Source organism: Pezoporus wallicus, unplaced genomic scaffold (genome assembly GCF_028554395.1).
Source record: "Pezoporus wallicus isolate ANWC-B61680 ecotype Strahan unplaced genomic scaffold, APGP_CSIRO_Pwel_v1 contig_3876, whole genome shotgun sequence".
In the NCBI taxonomy this organism is placed as follows: domain Eukaryota; kingdom Metazoa; phylum Chordata; class Aves; order Psittaciformes; family Psittacidae; genus Pezoporus; species Pezoporus wallicus.
Window position 1 is genome coordinate 1,718,254 of NW_026636085.1, and position 17,377 is coordinate 1,735,630.

The following is a 17,377-nucleotide window of genomic DNA, read 5'->3' on the forward strand; positions in this document are numbered from 1 at the left end:
CTTTGCTTTCCACACCTGAGGAGTGATTCAGCACTGCCCAGTGCCCAATTACCACTGTGGGAAAACTGCAAACAGAAAGACTCTGACTTATTTTTAAGACAAAGACCTCCTTTCCTCACTTCTGCACTCAATGTTTAAAACTTGAAACCCCAAACTCCATTAGCCCTCCATGGAGGCCTGCTAGGGTTTAGCAGCTTCTGAAGACAATCCCAGCCCCTTGTTACTTACAAAGGGAACCAACAGCAGGACTGACGCCTGGCAAAAGAGACATGACCACAAACCTGTCCTCCAAAATCCTGTAATATACAAGCACCAGTTCCTAAACAACTCATTATCGTTTATGCTCTTAGCCCAGACTGGAAGATTTCTCCTTCTCCTGTTCATCAACCCAATGTAAACTGACCACAGATTTACTCTCCAGTGGTAATCACTCAATTTCCCTGACAGCTTAAAACAAGCTCTGATTTAATTTTCCCTAAAACACTTTGGACATTACCACAGAATCACAGATGGAAGGGACCTCAAAGACCATCTAGTTCCAAACCCCCCTGCCATGGGCAGGGATAACTTCCACTCCAAGCCACATCCAGCCTGTCCTTGAATACTTCCAGGGATGGGGCACCTTGAAATATAGAGGCAGAATACTCATATATAAGGAAAAGTATTTAACTAAAAAAAAAAATGCTATGAAATTATCATCCATGGAAAAGCCATGAGAAAGAGGCTACTACATCTCTAAGACTGGTTTCACACGAACAAAAATGAGGGCAGAAGAAACTTGGGGTTCAGACTTTTATATGGAGAAGAGCTGGAAGGAGATCACCCTTCAATCAAATGCAAACACTCCTGAAGTTACACACTAGTCACTCCGAGAATACATATTGCTCATTATTTGAACTCTAAGGCCTACAGTATTTTATGCCTGAACTATTTAAAAAAGCCTACTCAGTAAAACTACAAAGAGAAAATATTTTCTAGCATTACCTACAGAATTCACACAACTGCATTTAGACTGCCCAGTATGAAAACGTAACTATGAAAAATCAGCCCACCAGACTGAGGACACCATCAGGCTGCAGAAGAGCATTACTGAAGTCCTTTCTTTTTTTAATTTAGTATTCATACACAAATTTTCAGCCCTGTAGAACTAAGAAATCACAATTAATTTATTCTGCCCTAACCATGGAATCAATGTACGTATTTCCAAACCCATCCATAAAGCACAGCTACATAGCCTAATGCAAGACCTTGAGCTAGGCTATATCTGTGTTCCAGCAGAAAAGGAACACAACACAAAGCCAAGCTTCCCCATGACCAGAGGCACTACTCAGGCATGATTATTTCAATCATGTGTCATGTAATGCCTACAAATACCCATCATCCAACCACAACAATCTGAGCTTCACCTCCAGTATACTCAGTCTTCACCTACATCCCCGAATCAGAGGCAGCATCGCACATAAATGATGGTTCCACTTAATGAACATACTAATTGCCTGACAAATGCACAGACAGGTTACATGGCTGGCTAAAAACCACCAACCTTTCACTAACTTCCATTGTGTGCATGGCATTTTTCCTCTCCCTCCTCCATCAAACTACCATTTCCTAAGTTCGCACTTAGCATATGCCTTTAAGAACACGACCCCTCCATCAAACCGGTGAAATTAGCCAACAGGTACAGCACGGATTGCTAGGAACTGGAGAAAAACAAAACAAAACAAAAAACACCAAGCAAAACACTATCATCTCTCTCTCATTCCTTCACAATATCCGACTAAAATCACAGAATCACAGAATGGTTTGGGTTGGAAGGGACCTTTAAAGCTCATCCAGTTCCAGTGCCTTGTCATGGGCAGGGTCACCTTCCATCAGACCAGGCTGTTCCAAGCCCTGTCCAACCTGACCTTGAACACTGCCAGGGATGGGGCAGCCACAGCTTCTCCGGGCAATCTCTGCCAGCACCTCACCACACTCACAGAGAAGAATTTATTTCTATTGTCTAATCTAAATCTCCCCTTTTTCGGTTTAAAACCATTCCCCCTTGTCCTATCACTACATGCCTTTCTGCAAAGCCCCTCTCCAGATTTCTTGTAGCCCATTTAGGCACTGGGAGCTGCTCTAAGGTCTCCTCAGAGCCTTCTCTTCTCTAGGCTGAAAAAGCCCAGCTCACTCAGTCTGTTTCTAGAGCACAGGTGCTTCAGCCCTCAGCACATCTTTGTGGCATTCTCTGGACTCACTCCAACAGGTCCATGTCCTTCTTATGTTGCGGGACACAACACTCCAAGCCCATCACAATAAACTTTTATTAAATAAAAAATAAATAAAATAAATAACTAAATAGGAAAGGTAAAACAAAGCTACAGAAGCATTCAGACACCTGGCCAGATCTCCAGGAAGGCAGAGTTCAGTGACATTTATAAGGGTGATTATATGGCACATTTAGGCACCTTTAAAATGCATATTTAGAGATAATCAATAATGATGTGTAGATGGTTTATATCGTACATACTCTGCAAGTCATTAAAAAGCCCAGGAACATTTTATAACTTCAGTTTTGATAACTTAAGTTTCATTTGCATACTAAAAGTGAAGCAATCCCCAGTATTTAAACCAATTAAGAAAATGCCTCAGATGACTTTGCAGCAGGCAGAACTACAGACTGATGTCAGATTTCTTTCATAATTATATTCAATAATTTATATGTTCTTTTATAACCATTTGCAATTTTACACGGATTTTACAAGAACATTATTCCATTGCTTTATAAAAACCATTTTCATGCCCTTTGGAGCAACCGAATCTAAAAATGCCCTCAGGAAACACCTGGGTTATGAAAGACACTTGTTCAAGTCACCAATTTGTTTCTCCTGCCGCCTCCTAAACATCCTGATTCGTTGTTCCTCAATTAGTTGGTCCTTCCCTTATTTCACAGATTATGAAATCTGGCTTCCAGATTTTGTAGTTTCATAAATCAGTTCCTGCAATGCTGTGAGGAAGAGCCCTTGCCTCCTCCTGCTCTCTGACTTCCATCATCCCTTGTGAGATGTTACATGAAGATCACTGTCAGGTAATTGGGTTGTCTTGGTTTGGCTTTTTAAGTTTTCCATATCAGGCATCCAACTAAAAAACAGAAATGAACAGTACTCAGGCACTCTTTGAATGACACCTAAACTACCTTTAATCCTGGCAGTACTCTCATTCCATGATGACTTATCTTTACCACTTGTTTCCCTTGTATTTACATTAGCAGAATGCTAATTTTCATTCCCTTTGAAATGCCTACTTAGTATCTTTAGGGCAGTGAAACAATGGCACAGGCTGCCCAGAGAAGCTGTGCCTGCCCCATCCCTGGCAGTGTTCAAGGCCAGGCTGGATGGGACTTGGAGCAACCTGGTCTAGTGGAAATTGTCCCTGCCCATGGCAGGGGACTGGAACTGGATGAGCTTTAAGGTCCCTTCCAGCCCAAGCCATTCAATAATTATATGATTTTCCCCCTACCCCAAAATTCTTGCACTCAACAGAAGAATAAACTCAACAGAACAGATTTACATCTTCCTGCTCAACAGTCACCTTAACAATTTGTGCTGGTTCCCAGTATTTGCAGTGTCTTTGTACCAAGATCTTTGCACTGTCAGTCAAGGCTTGGGCCTCCCCTGATTTCTACCATGACTGTGTTGCAGGCTTCAGCTTACTCCTTGCATCTTTGAGAATTGAGTCCATCTCAATTCATTAATTATCCCTTTTAAAATTCTCAGCATCTCAGCAAAAAAACTATTTTTGTTTACTTTCGATTTATGAAAGAATTTTACTGGTCTGGACCAAAAGCCACCTATCAGAGCAGAATGGCCATAGCCTGGAATAAAAATGTCACAGCCTGGTTCTTACTTTAGGAACACTTCAGCTAATTTTAGTCATATTTAAGCCAGCTTCCAGAAGAACCTAAAGGCAAGAACACACTGACCTACATGTCATTCATAACACAGCACAGAGATAGAGGACACTACATAGTGCTTAAGACGATCACGTATCCCAGTTCAATGTAATCACACACCACCATCACCACAACTCCAGGTACAAAGTCCTGACAGAAAGGAGTTTCTTGACACCCTATCCCAGAGATCCAAGCTGGCATACAGAAGCATATTCAGGGGTAACACTAACATCCTTCCTGGTCTCTCCACCCTACTTCCAAATACACAATGGTCTGCAGCACAAACAAAAAACACATTTTCATATACCCAGCACTTCTGGACTATTTGGCCCATACAGCCTTCCCACATCAAAAGTGAGTTCCCAGCATTCAGAGTGTCCAAAGTGAGACCAAAATGAATATGAAAAGGGTACAAGAAGAAACTAAGTGAAAGGAATCAATAAAATATAGCAAGCCCCGAGGACCACAGAAACATGTGGTTGAACAGCAGGCTCAGGTTAGACCTGTTCTGCTAAGTAATTGGCTGAACTATGCCCCAGCGCAGAGCACACTTGGTACAGACCCACTGGCATCCCTGGCATCCATGCTTCCTTAGACCTGTTGTTCCTCTATGCCAGCAGATCCGTCAGGAAGAGAGGAGTCTGGAGGCAGAGCCAGGAGTAAAATAACAGTCAGTGTGACACAGGAAGGGGCCAGTGCTCACTCTCTTCTATGGCTGTTGGTGAAGAGGGAAAGGACTCGAGAGAAGGGCAGGACGGAAGTTCTGTTGGAGAGGCAGGGAGGGAGCCTGGCTTTTAAAGGAGAAAAAAACAGATGACCATACTAGAAGAAAGAAAAGGTGAATGACACAAATGGTTCTTGCCATCCCATGGGCAAAAAGGTAGAAGAATTACCTTCACTGCAAACAGATGATTTTACCTTACTTAGATTAAGAGGAAATGTTACCACCAGATCCAAATACCTCTGATAGACTACAAAGACTTCATACCAATGAGTGTATTCACCTACTGCAAAACATGCACCAACATCAAAAAAGTGCCTAAAACCTGCAAACCCTCAGGAAACAGAAGATCTTGCTCTAACATCTGATGAATGGCAGATCTACTGTGTGAAATTAACAAATCCTGCGAAACAGAAGCCAAGACAACTCAAAGCAGCAGTCTCTCCCTTTCCCCAGCTTCATGCAGTTTCCCCATGAAATCATTCTTATCCCCCACCTCCGTGAATTTCTGTAAGTCTAAATTCAACTTTCAAAATACAAGATTACACATCCACATTTTCTTTAGCTTTGGCTGATCTAAAGAAGTAGAGATAGAACAAAGTATAACAAACTGATGTCCTCTGAAAAATCAGTAAAGTTTCCTTAAGATAGCACTGCAGGCAGTTTGGGAGAAGTGGGATTATGAGGTTTATGGGAGATGATCTGCAAGTTGTTCTGGGGGTAGAGGTGTTAAGCAATTTTTAACTTTGGGATTTGTTTCAATTTGTTTTTTTAAGTGGGTCTCAAAGCCTCCCACATTGGGACACTCAGTCTGTGTAACACAGTCAGTCTCAATTATGAAACAGGCATTCCTTTTGGCTGCTCTGCATGGGGAAGGACAATTCAACTTAGATATAAAACCTACTTTTGCTAAAGCAATCAGTTTGTACTGGAGCAAAAGTAAGAACAGTGGCAGTATAATATCTGAAGATTATATTTTTTTCTATCTAAAAAAATAATCACGCACAGCTATTAAAAAACCCACATTACAGCACTACTTCAAAGATTTTTTTTACCGCCATTTACTGAAAACAGGTATTTTACTAGCCAAACACTAGCACCACTTAATTTGGCTCCATCAGTCTCCCACTTACTGAAGAGTAGCAAAATGTTTAAGAGATATGGGGGGTAACTGTTGGGAGTTTCGACTCTGGATTGTAACCGTCCCTAACCATGTTCTCTCCCACATGACCTCTAGTAATTTATTCTCCTCTATTTTCTCTCATTCATTTCCACATAAGCTTCTGTGAAAGGAAACTCTTTCATTTACTTTCCTTAGTTATTAGCTTGTGGCAACAGGAGGAACAAACAAGCAGAGGAGATTTTACAGGACTGACATAGAAATACTAAGTGCAATTTTCTGTTGCTGAGCCCTACAAAGGACTGGGACTAAGTAGTACCAGAAACATTCTGAACGTACACTGATATAACTATAAATATAATTTAAATTCATCTCCTCGTGTGAGTCTCACAATAGAGAAAAGGACTGAACATTTGTGCTGTCCAACTGTGATATTTCCTCTACAAATACAAGGCTTTCAAGCATAGCTTTAAATCCAGCAAAGAATGAATTTAGCAATGACTCTCTTAATTCAGGACTGCTCTTTCCCTGCCAAGCTACTTAATGTGCAAGGCTTCTGCTTCCTCCTTTGCAGTCCCCACTGCACCCTTTCGCTCTTGACCTTACTCTGGCCCTGGTGCTCATCAAACCCTGCTTAATAAATCAATTCCATTCATTAATGCAGCTGAAAATTACCCCAGCTAAAAGCAGGGTAGTAATTTCTTCTGGCTTAGTGAATGAATCAATCCTGCTCAAGGAGAGATGAGGTCCAATATGCAAAGAAGGCAGTATAGTTACATGTCTGGAAGCAAAGGAAGACAAGTGCTTCCCCCTCTTTATGTGGCAGCAAGATTTTTAGAGCATCTTGGCTTTAGATTACTCTGGTAAAACAAGCTAAACACTGTCAACAAAAATATGGGAAAACTTTCAATCTGCAAAGAAGGCAGTGCAAAAAATGATGCAGACCTTTTGCTGTACAGCATGGCATTGGTCGAGAAGGTTCCCACCCCATCCTGGATTTGTGACAACATGCAACTGTTTATGGGGCCACAGCATAAGACAGATCAGGAAAACATAATGGACTTTTAGGTTTGTTTTTCTTCTCCAAGAAATAAAAAGAGGAAGCTTTCCCCCTAACCCCTGACTGCACAACTGAGTTAACTGTAACATGCCTATGAGCAGGAATTTCTTTACCAGGCCTGGATGCTGGAGAACTTTGACTTAATTACAGAGCTGTTTACGCTGCTTTATCTTTAGTCAGACCTGACAGATCACCAGATCTCTCGTGGTTCATTTCAGGCCTGTTCTCTGCTGGTACAAGTATCCATGCTCCCACACAGCAAACTGGATCAGAAGACAGATACAAAGAAAAATTACTGGGGAGGGCGAAGGAAGAGAAGGCACCTTCTTCTCTGTATTAGTTTCCTGGTCCAGCTCACCATATGCTCATACAAACAGCTGCCCCTTCTGTTTGTGTCAATTTAGAGTGAAAACGTTTACTGTCAGACATGACAACTCCTTTGGCTCACACTGCTACCAGTTAACTTTCTTAATCATGCAATTGGATGTCACAATTTTCACTCAAAGAACACTTCAATGGGAGCTTAAACTATGTCAGGACTGCTGCAATCCCACTCCTTCCCTTCTCTTTATTGCATAGCTCGATAGATTTGTTGTTCCAGCACTGGTACAGAGTTGAAAGTACAGGCTCAAAAGTACAGACTCAATGACTTGTTTTTCTTTCTGTAGGACTTAGCCTGGGGCCAGCTCAGCAGCCAGCTCACTGCTCAATCCTCTAAGCACCACTACAGGAGAAACAGGGAGGACAGAAGGAAGCGCTCACCTGCCGCAATGCCAGCTCAGATGAGCTTTCAGGACATGTTTAGAGATGGATGCAAACAGAGCCCGCCTCCTCTACCTACACCCTTACTTGCTAGAAGCTGCAACTGAGGTGACATAACCAAGACTAATTGCACGTTCAAGCTAAGATACCTCACCCGTAGGATACTCTTTTAATACTTAGACTCTTTTAGCCTTAATGTATTTGTTTAGCCTTGCTTCTTTATACAGTGGAATCATACTGATTACCAAGGTGCCCCCAGCATCAATATACGTGCGCCTTACACCTGCTACTACCAAAGCTACAACACTGCCTCCCAGCCAAATACTACCTCTTTATTTAGGTACCATAGCAACTGGGAAATGACAGAAATACAATGCTCAGGCTGTGCCCATGCCCTCCTACCCCACCATCTTCACCCCTCTCACAGCATGTTGTGTCATCAGCCTCCATCATCCCCTATGCCTTTCTTCTCCCCTCCTAGGCCTAGATTTAACACATTACCCCTCTCTCCAAGCATCAGGCTCTCCCCCCCCAGATAACTATTATGCCCTCCAGCCCTCAAACCAAGCTCTCCACCACCCCACTCTTCCCTCCTCCTGAATACCAGACTTCCCAAAAAATACCCTGTTTGCTTTTCTGCCCCCTTGCTCCAAGGTCAGGCTGCCCCTTGCCATCCCTCTTGCCCTCCCTCTCCCAACATACCCTTCTCCCCCACCCCAGACCAGCCTCTCTCCGTTGATATGCCTCATCCCCTACTCCAGACTTCCCCCACTTGTATATCCCTGTGCCCTCCCCAAACAAACTCATGCTCTTCCACATCACCTCAGACCAGATTCACCCCATATACCTCATACCCTTGCCCACGGGCCAGACTCCCACCACGCTTATATCCCTCAGGCCCACCCCCAAACACCCTTCATGCCTTTCCCCCTCACCTCAGGCCAGGTTCCCCCCATATCCCCTATACCCTTCCCCAACACGCCAGGCTCCCCCCACTCTGACACCCCTTGCGCCCTCCCCAGACACCCTCATGGCCTTTCCCCCTCACCTCAGACCATGCTCCCCCATAACCCCTGCACCCTTCCCTCCCAGGCCAAGCTCCCCCGTTCTGACCCCCCCCCCCCCCCCTCCGTGCCCAAACTCCCCTCACGGCCTTCCCCTCTCCTTGTGCCCTCCCACAGGCCACCCCTTCCACCACCCTCCTCACGCCCGCGCCCCCTCAGGCCAGTCCCTCCCCTCCCGGGCCGCTGTCCGTGTGCTTCGCCGCGCACCCACCAGGTACAAGGTGCCGTAGATGCGGAGGGACTCCGCCAGCGCGCTGCGGCTGACGTGCACGGCGGCCACGGCGCAGCGGGGGTGCCAGGTGTGCCCGATCTCGTAGCAGTTGTGGGGGATGGACTTGCTCAGCGCCGCCATCTTTGCCGCCGCCGCCTCAGCTCAGCCGCGGGGAGGTCGCGCGGGGCGCTGCCGGGGTGGCGCGAGGCGGCGTGCGTGTCGTCGTCCGTTCCCCCCCCCCCCACCCGCTATTCTGTCGTCGTGTCGTCCCCCCCCCACCACGCCGCCGGCTCTTCCCGTTCCCGCACGACCCCCCTCCCTCCCCCGGTGCCTGCGGGAGGGAGTGGAAGTGGAGGGGAGGGGGGGGGCAGTGTTCTGCTTTGGGAGTGAATGGTGGATACAGGGAATCCTCGTCGGGAACTGCGGAGATAGGACAAGGGGTAACGGGTTAAAACTTAAACGGGGGAAGTTTCGGTTGGATATAAGGAGGAAGTTCCTTACTGTGAGGGTGGTGAGGCACTGGAATGGGTTGCCCAGGGAGGTTGTGAATGCTCCATCCCTGGCAGTGTTCAAAACCAGGTTGGACAGAGCCTTGGGTGACATGGTTTAGTGTGAGGTGTCCCTGCCCATGGCAGGGGGGGTGGAACTGGATGATCTTAAGGTCCTTTCCAACCCTAACTATTCTATTTATCCAGACCCATAAGAGCAGTGGCCCGTGGCACAGTTGCAAAAGGAGCGCCGCGTTCCAGCTTGGAATTCTGATCATTTGGAGACAAATTGGGCTGCCTGGGTCGGGAACTGCGCTTTTCACTTGGGTCTTTGTTAAGTGACAGTTTGTGAACAGTCCGTCCTGATGGAGCAAGTACAGCGTGTGCCTCCTGCACAGCGGTCAAGCCAGGAGAGGTTATTTCCAGACCTACATGGTGGGTCCATCTCAAGACAAGTAGGAAGGAGCATCAGCAAACTAACCTGCAGTCAGAAACAGGCTTGGAACACATCCACAGCAGGAAAATTCCTCCGCCTTAAAGCCTGCGTCCAAATTCATCTGTGCAGTTTTGCTCCTTGAGACCAATCTTACCACTTTCCACAAGATAGAGCAAATTTGGTGTTAATTTTGCAAAATTGACAGCATACCTGCATTTCAGATTTAGCATTTATTATAATTTATCCATTATAGATGGATAAATTGGAGGTTCACAGAACTTGGAGCCATGGAGAAACTAGCTGCAGCCTCCCAGCAAATCGGCCCTAGGAGATTTTTGGCCTAAATACTTCAATTATCCTATTTCAGTCAAGCGTGCCTGACCGACCAGCCAACCCTCTGCTAGGTAGATCTCTTGTCTATGAGTCTGTATTTAAAATCTAGTGGAATAACTGGAGACAACTTTAAATTCACCTTTAGATTCATGCTCCATCCCTGGCAGTGCTCAAGGCCAGGTTGGATGAGGCTTGAAGCAGCCTGCTCTAGTGTGAGGTGGCCCTGCCCATGGCAGGGGGTTGGAACTGGATGAGCTTTAAGGTCTCTTCCAACACAAACCATTCAGTGATGATTTAGAGCTGAGGTACAGCTCCCCTGCAACGGTGTGGCTGACAAAGGGAGTGAATACCTCTACGTGCTGACCCTTGTAGGGCAGCAGTGTTGGCACAGTAACCTGCTGTAGTGTTGTCTGGACTTTGGCTTGGACTCAGTGCCTCGCTTGCTGTTTTTCTATTGCTGTTTAAGAACTGCTTGTGGGCAGAAAAGGCATTTATTGCCTCAGATATCGATTCTGGCTCCGTTGCTTGCGTGTTTTGGCTTTGATACTACTCTGGGCTTAAGGCTTGCTTGCTGCTTTGTATTTGCGGGCATGTACAATACTCATAATTGCACAAGCTGATCATTTCTCTTCTGACATATGTTTTGGCAGACAGTTCTAATTCTGGAGGATTTTCCCTGCTCTAGCTAAGGGAAAATGGTAAAAAAGGACCCAACAAGGTGCCTTGTCCACTTGTGCAGGAACCTTCCATAGCTCTCTGCCTAGATCTGGAGGCTTTTGCATCTCTCTTGTTGGGTCTGCTGAGGAAGACTCCAGTGGTGCACTAATAAAGAAGGTGGCACAGCCCTGACCTTGCTTCAGACCCTTTTCCATGGTGTTGCACTATTCTATTCTGGGAAGAAGCCCTAGGGATAAAGCAGCATGGGAATACCACTGATAGAGCCCAGTTGGCATTGGATGTCAGCCCAGGCTGCTCTGTCATGAGAGAAACTTAACTTACCCTTGATTGGAACTGGAACAAAACAATCTTGGGAAAGCATGGAGGCCATGAATTAACAAAGCATTGAGGACCTTTACTGTAAGTAAAGTCCTCGTAAGTAGCTGGGGGTTTTGGGAGCACTCCTTGTTGCATGAACAAGGTTCTATATTGGGAATAGCAGGCAGTGTCTATAATGTTGCTTAAGCAAACACACAGATGAATCCTGTGGCACAAAGCCAGGTGACGTGGTACACGCTGTTCAGAGCTCGCCTGGTAATATCCAGGTGCCTTGAAGGGAGTTACTCAGAGTAATCCCAAATACAAAGCCAAGGAGTGAGCTAATCGCTGAGCAGCGTGAGTGGTGAGGGAGCTGAGAGTGTTCCGCTTGCTCCCTCATCCTTATTCATGCAGCAGTATTAGATACACCACAGTCTCTGAATAGAAGTTTAGGCTGCCAAAAATGTCAGATAAACCTGTGAGCCTCGCTAGACCAGGACAACTGCGATAGCCTGGGCTCCATGCCTTATGCCACAGAAGGGTGTAGGCAGTGTGGCAGCATCTCACCTCATATAGACTGCCTGCTCCAGTTCAGAAGTATTGGGTTAACAAAACACAGCTCTCAGCACAAGTCCAGGGCCAGACACACTCTTTAGCAAAGAGACATTAACTGATGGACAGCAGTGATCCTCCAGTTTGCCTAAACTGATGCTAACCGGTTATGTCAGGGAGTCAGATAGCTTGGGTAGCAATTGCTGAATGAAGAAACACAGTGCCTGCCTTTCCAGGTTTTGGTGGGTCTCACAGTCTGAGAACATCCTCTGCTGAGATCTTCAGCATCTGCTACATCTGGTGTCTGCAAGTAAATCACTTCTCTCAATCCATGAGCAGAGCTGGAGGTGTGAAGATCTTCTCTTGCCTTTGCAGTGAGCAAGTGTCTGCGTTACGAGGCGATCTAGCTGGGAGTCAAGGCAGAGCGTTTAACTAATTGGAACAAATTCAGGCAGAAAGAAAGAAAATGAAGAAAAAGGACAAACAGGGAAGTTGGAGGCTTTGCCTTCCAAAGCTTTGGGATCTGGGAAATCTTCCTGCTAAACAGTTTTAAGCATCAGAACAATCTGGAAACATTTTAACTTGGAACAAATGTAATGCTTTGCCCTCTCCATTCCTTCATGCTGCTTTCCAACTTGTGTGCTATTTTTTTTCCATGTATTTGTTTTCTCCCTTGGGACAGGTGATCCAGCTTTTCCCTGCTACTTTTGGTACCTGAACCTCACTTCCAGAAGTAGCTTCTCTTTTCTGATAGGAACTGCTTATTCCAGCTGATGGGGTATTTTACACTCCCTTATTTCCCTTCTTTTCCCATTCTTACACTTTCATTGTTTTTCTCCTCCAGCTTGTTCTCCTGCCATCTCTGTGATTGTCTCATGCTTCCATCATGAAGTCTGTGTAATCCAGACTGAAAAATACTCTGCTGCCCCAAAAGCTAGGAATTAAATTCATCCTTCTGCTCAGGCAGTGGAGGCAATGTGTACTCAATAGGCATCTGCTTCCTTCAGTGAACTGCACTGGAACTTGGAGATGTTGCTCCAATCTCCATTTGTTCTCAAAATCTTGGATAAATCGTAGGTACAGTATATAATTAGGTTGGTAGACACAGCTTGTAACATGTATCACTAATAAAAGAAATGGCTGCATTGAATGGGAGTGAATGGCCACTAATTGTGCTGGGTTTACTTTCCTCCAAGGAAAGAAGGAGCCTTTAGGAACTACTTTTCACCCTTGTCTCCAAAGCTAGTTGCACTTTAAACTTAGCCCATTTTGCATTATTTGAAGAGGGATTCTCCTCTGGCTTGCAGCCATGAGTGCCGCTTGTTCATGTTTTAGTGGGGAATCATCTCAAAATTCCCTTGTGTTTGCTGATATTTCAAGGTGAAGGAATCTGGAAGTTTTCCCATTTTCCAGATGTACTCATTTCCAAAATAAATATGGGATGGGCTGTGGGATAATACCCTGTGAACATTTTAATACAAACGATAATATCCTTCAGTTTATACACATCTGGATTTTTTCCAAACATAAATGTCACAGTCTTCCTTACACAGGATCACATCAAGAAAGCACAGTCATAATGTTCTCCATGCTGATTCCTCAGGCCAAACCAGGAGATGACATACTGAGCCATATTCATGCTACTGGCATGAGTAGGATTGTACCTCAACTGTATTTATCCTGTGGTGCTTCTGTTTCTGGAGACAGTGATTTCTTCTTTCTAATTCAGGTGACAGAATTGGTCATTAAAGGCTAAATTAAGACATTGGGCTCTCTACAGAAGGAGTGAGAGTCAGTGCATGTGAACATCATCCCCAGAGCATCCCAGAACAGCAACTGTGATCCTGCTGCTGCTTTCCTGCTCTCCAGAAAAGTGCTTTCTGTAGTTCTGGAAAGAGTGCAAGATCACATCTTGCATCATCCAGTTACCTCAGTGTATTCCTGTGCTTGAAGGTCCCTTACCCAGAATAAAGGCCAGTTCCCTACCTACTGAAATCACTGCAACCCACCTTCAGGCGGAATAACATCTTTGCTGGTAGAAGAATTGTAAGCTATCAGAAGGTATGTCTGCCTGTGCTCTGCACTCAACAGTGCTGTGTCTGGACCTCGTGTCCTTATCTGCCATCCTCCTGTCTCAATGTTTATGGAATTCAGCAGTCAGAGAAGACTTATCCCACATAGCTTCCACGTCCTCCATTTCTGGCTACCAGGTGGGGGCAGCAGCCTTCAAACCTGCAGATGATGTTCACCTTTCCATGACTGTGGGTGGGAAGGATGAGAGCCGGCTGGGCACGCATGTTGCTGTACACCCGGGGCTCTGAGGCAGCCTTACATGGGTCTCCACTCCTGAAGAGGTCTAAGAACTGAAGCAGAGCTCTGGACCCCTATTGTCTGTGCTGCCTGATTGCTAATTCACTCCCTGGTTCTTTTCTGGGGCCTTTGGAATGAGATCTGAGATCAATATGCTATGGAGAGGTCTGGCTCTGAGTATCTCTGAGCAGATACTATCCGGTCATTACTGTTTGCCCACAGGAGCAGCAGTTGGTGGTGGCTGTTCTTCAGCAGTGTTGATGCAAAGGGTCTTTCAGAAAATAGGAGAGAAAAAGGAATCAGGAAGGAGCAATGAAATCCTCAAGTAAAAAAAATGTTTGTTTGCCCTTCCTCATCACCCATTTCCATCTTATTTGAGGTCATTATGGCAGCATTTATGCTTCAAACACTTGCATTTTTCCAAAGCCATGAACAGCTTCATGGACTTGAGAAAAGACACGGAGCCATTTTTTATGTGTTTGAAGTTTCTGGCGTACTTGAAGTTTCTGTAATAAAGCTGTCAGTCTAACTGTTGGGCTGCTAAGGCCCCACATAGAAACACAGTTATTCTAAAGCAACCAAACACCCAACAGCTCCTTTGAAAAGTCAAGATAGTTTGTAAGAACTCAGCACTTTCAAAAAGCTTTTCAATTTGAGCCTGGTCTTTTTCCAGAGCAGTAATGACCTATACTTTTCAGCGACTCAGTTTTCCAATGCTCATGTTGAAATAGCCTCAGGACTCTGATCACTCCTGCTGCCAGCGCTTGAACGTCACAGCAGTAGAATCCAACAGCCTAAGTGGTGGCTGCTGAATCACCGCCTCTTGCAGGTTTGTATTTTCAAACTGGCAGTGATTTTAGGTTATCGTGCAGCGCTGGGTTGATAAACTACATCGTCCTTCAGCAGGACTGTGGATGTCCAAAGCTGTGAGCAGGATAGATAGCTTGGAGGAGGCTCTTTGAGGCAAGCTGCCCCCTTGGCCTTTGTAGTCAGCTCAGCCACACTTTGCTGCAAGGTTGAAAGCGCTTCAAATTGCAAATGAACCACAGCACACCCATGATCACTTAGCTGTTGAAATACTGGATTTAGGTGGGCAGATGTAGCTTTAGGCATCCCCTTTTGGACCTCCTGTCAAAAATCAAGGAGGTATAAAACTCAGTTGTGGATTTGGTGGGACTTCAAAGATAGTAACAACAAGTTCTGGGTTTGGTTTCTCTCTGCTGGACCCAGCTTGGAATGTGCATGAAAAAGAATCAAGGGAAGAAGTTGAAGTAAGTTAGTTAAAGCTCTCAAAAGAACCGTTCTTAAACATAGAAGCATTCAGAGAACAAAACCTCCTTTTCAGCACCCCTGGCTCATTCCTCAGGGCCATTTCTTACATTTCTGCTAAATCAGTTGAGAAAGTCACTAAAGCGTAGCAAGGCTGCAGTGTCCCTAGGAAAAAAAAAGCACCAAAGAGCCTTGAGAAAACTCTGAATAGCACAGAAAGCAAGAACAAATGTTTTATATATGTGGTATTGTTAAAACTCTCAAGTGGCGTAAATATAATAAACAATAGTGAAGAATGGGATATTTCTGTTTGTTTCCCCACGCTGGAGATGACCTAACCTACCTCAGGCATGGTTCCACTTTGGGACTTGTGAGTTATTTGATCGGTCCAAACTTGTGAAAATAAACACTATTATTCTACTGTTCTACAGCGTGCATTCCTTTGTTCTCTGTAAATAGACCGAGAACCAGCAAATGAAAATAAATTATCATAAAATACAAATCAAAGTAAAAACTGCCGATAAACCAAAACCAGCACATGGAAAAAAGCCCGTAATGAACACAGAAATAATGCAATGGTATGCTCATCACTGAGTGCAGCCCTGCACGCTCCAGATGACTTTGTTAGCGTTTTATGGTTGAGTTCTGATCTCATTTACAGACATCTCCTGCAGAGAGTTCCTTCATACTAACTCTGGCGTGGCCAAGAGAGAACTCTGACATCTTGAGGTCAGTATTTCCAGAGAGCCCAGTGGGAGCTGGATATTCGGATCTCGTTGGATTTCAGTGCAGGTTGGACACCTAACTTTGTGTCTCTAAAGAAACCCCCTCCATAAAGTACTAGGTTATTTCTTTGGCTTTCCCAATATTGTCTTCCAGAGAATAGTTTCCGATGTTTTGTCTAGTCATAAGTTTCGCAGATCATTTAATATTTGCCCAGCTTTGTGCACATCATGTGTTAAGAATTACTGTTGTTTATAACATAAATGATAGGGCTTTCACCACTCCCTGGGAGAGGTCATTTTGCAGCCTTATGTATGTCACTGTCATGAGGCTTCTCTTGGTATTTTTATAGTGGTTTTTAGCATTGGTAGATTCTGAAGATAGGGAGCAGAAAGCTTACTGCATTAGCTAAGAGTTCGGTGTGCCCGTGCCTGTGCATGGAGGTGAGGTAACTGGTCACACTTGGCATCTTTTTGCATTCCCCTCCCACATCAGGAAAGCACCTTCCTTTTACATCCTATTTATAGAAAATGAAAGAATTTTGCTTGATTTCTTTTTAGTAAGAGGTGTAATGGTAATGTTGCATACAGATCTATGTGGTCAAAAGCCATGGGGGAGCTGATGCATTGCTGGCTGGGGTAGTGTGATGCTCCTGAAAACAAGGCACTGAGGATGGTTGATGACCTGGTGTCCATGGATGTGCCATTTCTGGCTCAACACCATGAAGCAGCGTTAACCCAAATGATATATTTCAAATAAGTTCCCTTATACAAGAACTTCAGTAAACTTCACATACATAGGAAATTGCAGTGTATGCAAGAAACTACACCTCCTTCCAGCATTCCCACCCCCACTGAACTGCATCCATCTCTAGGGAGAAAGATTTACTGTAAAAACAGTGCAGAAAAGCATATTTTCAGATGAGAAGCAAAATTTTACGTGAACTACATGGAGTATACGGCTTTTACCCCTCTCTGTATGGAGGAGCTATAATTATTGATGGTCTGAAGAGAAAAGAGGTTTTACAGTACAGTTTACCAGAAGCTTATTGTCTCAAAACAAGTGTCATTTAACACCCAGCATCTCAGTTTGTTTTAGCTGAAGAAAATAACCCCCAGGCCATCTCTTACTAGCACCACTTTCTAGAAGGCCTTTTGAAAATCCTCTTTTCCCATGTGTCTACTTAACAAATGATCTCCAGAAATGCCAGCTTTTTACTTACTGAAATTGTGGGTTTGGGACCCAGTTCATCCTTATATGATTCAGAGGCTGGAGTGGAATAGCATTGTAGTTTATGTGCATGTCTCACATTAAAGGTGTTAAAATGGTCCTCGAATGAAGGATATTTATCCTATAGTCACGCATTGTTGCCCACGGGTTCTTGCATAAATCCTTCCTTAATCCCCACCCTCTTATTAC

At 44.7% G+C, this 17,377-nt stretch overlaps 1 protein-coding gene across 1 annotated transcript in view; it reads right to left on the reverse strand.

Annotated features, from left to right (window-relative positions):
* Window positions 1-9,053, reverse strand: part of TMEM135 (transmembrane protein 135) — a 163,730-nt gene extending 154,677 nt beyond the window's left edge. Inside the window, exon 1 of the mRNA XM_057399031.1 lies at window positions 8,873-9,053. Coding sequence (XP_057255014.1) covers window positions 8,873-9,013 — 141 coding nt within the window. The 5' untranslated portion in view covers window positions 9,014-9,053. The remainder of the gene's footprint in view (window positions 1-8,872) is intronic.
* Between the last annotated feature and the right edge of the window lie 8,324 nt (window positions 9,054-17,377).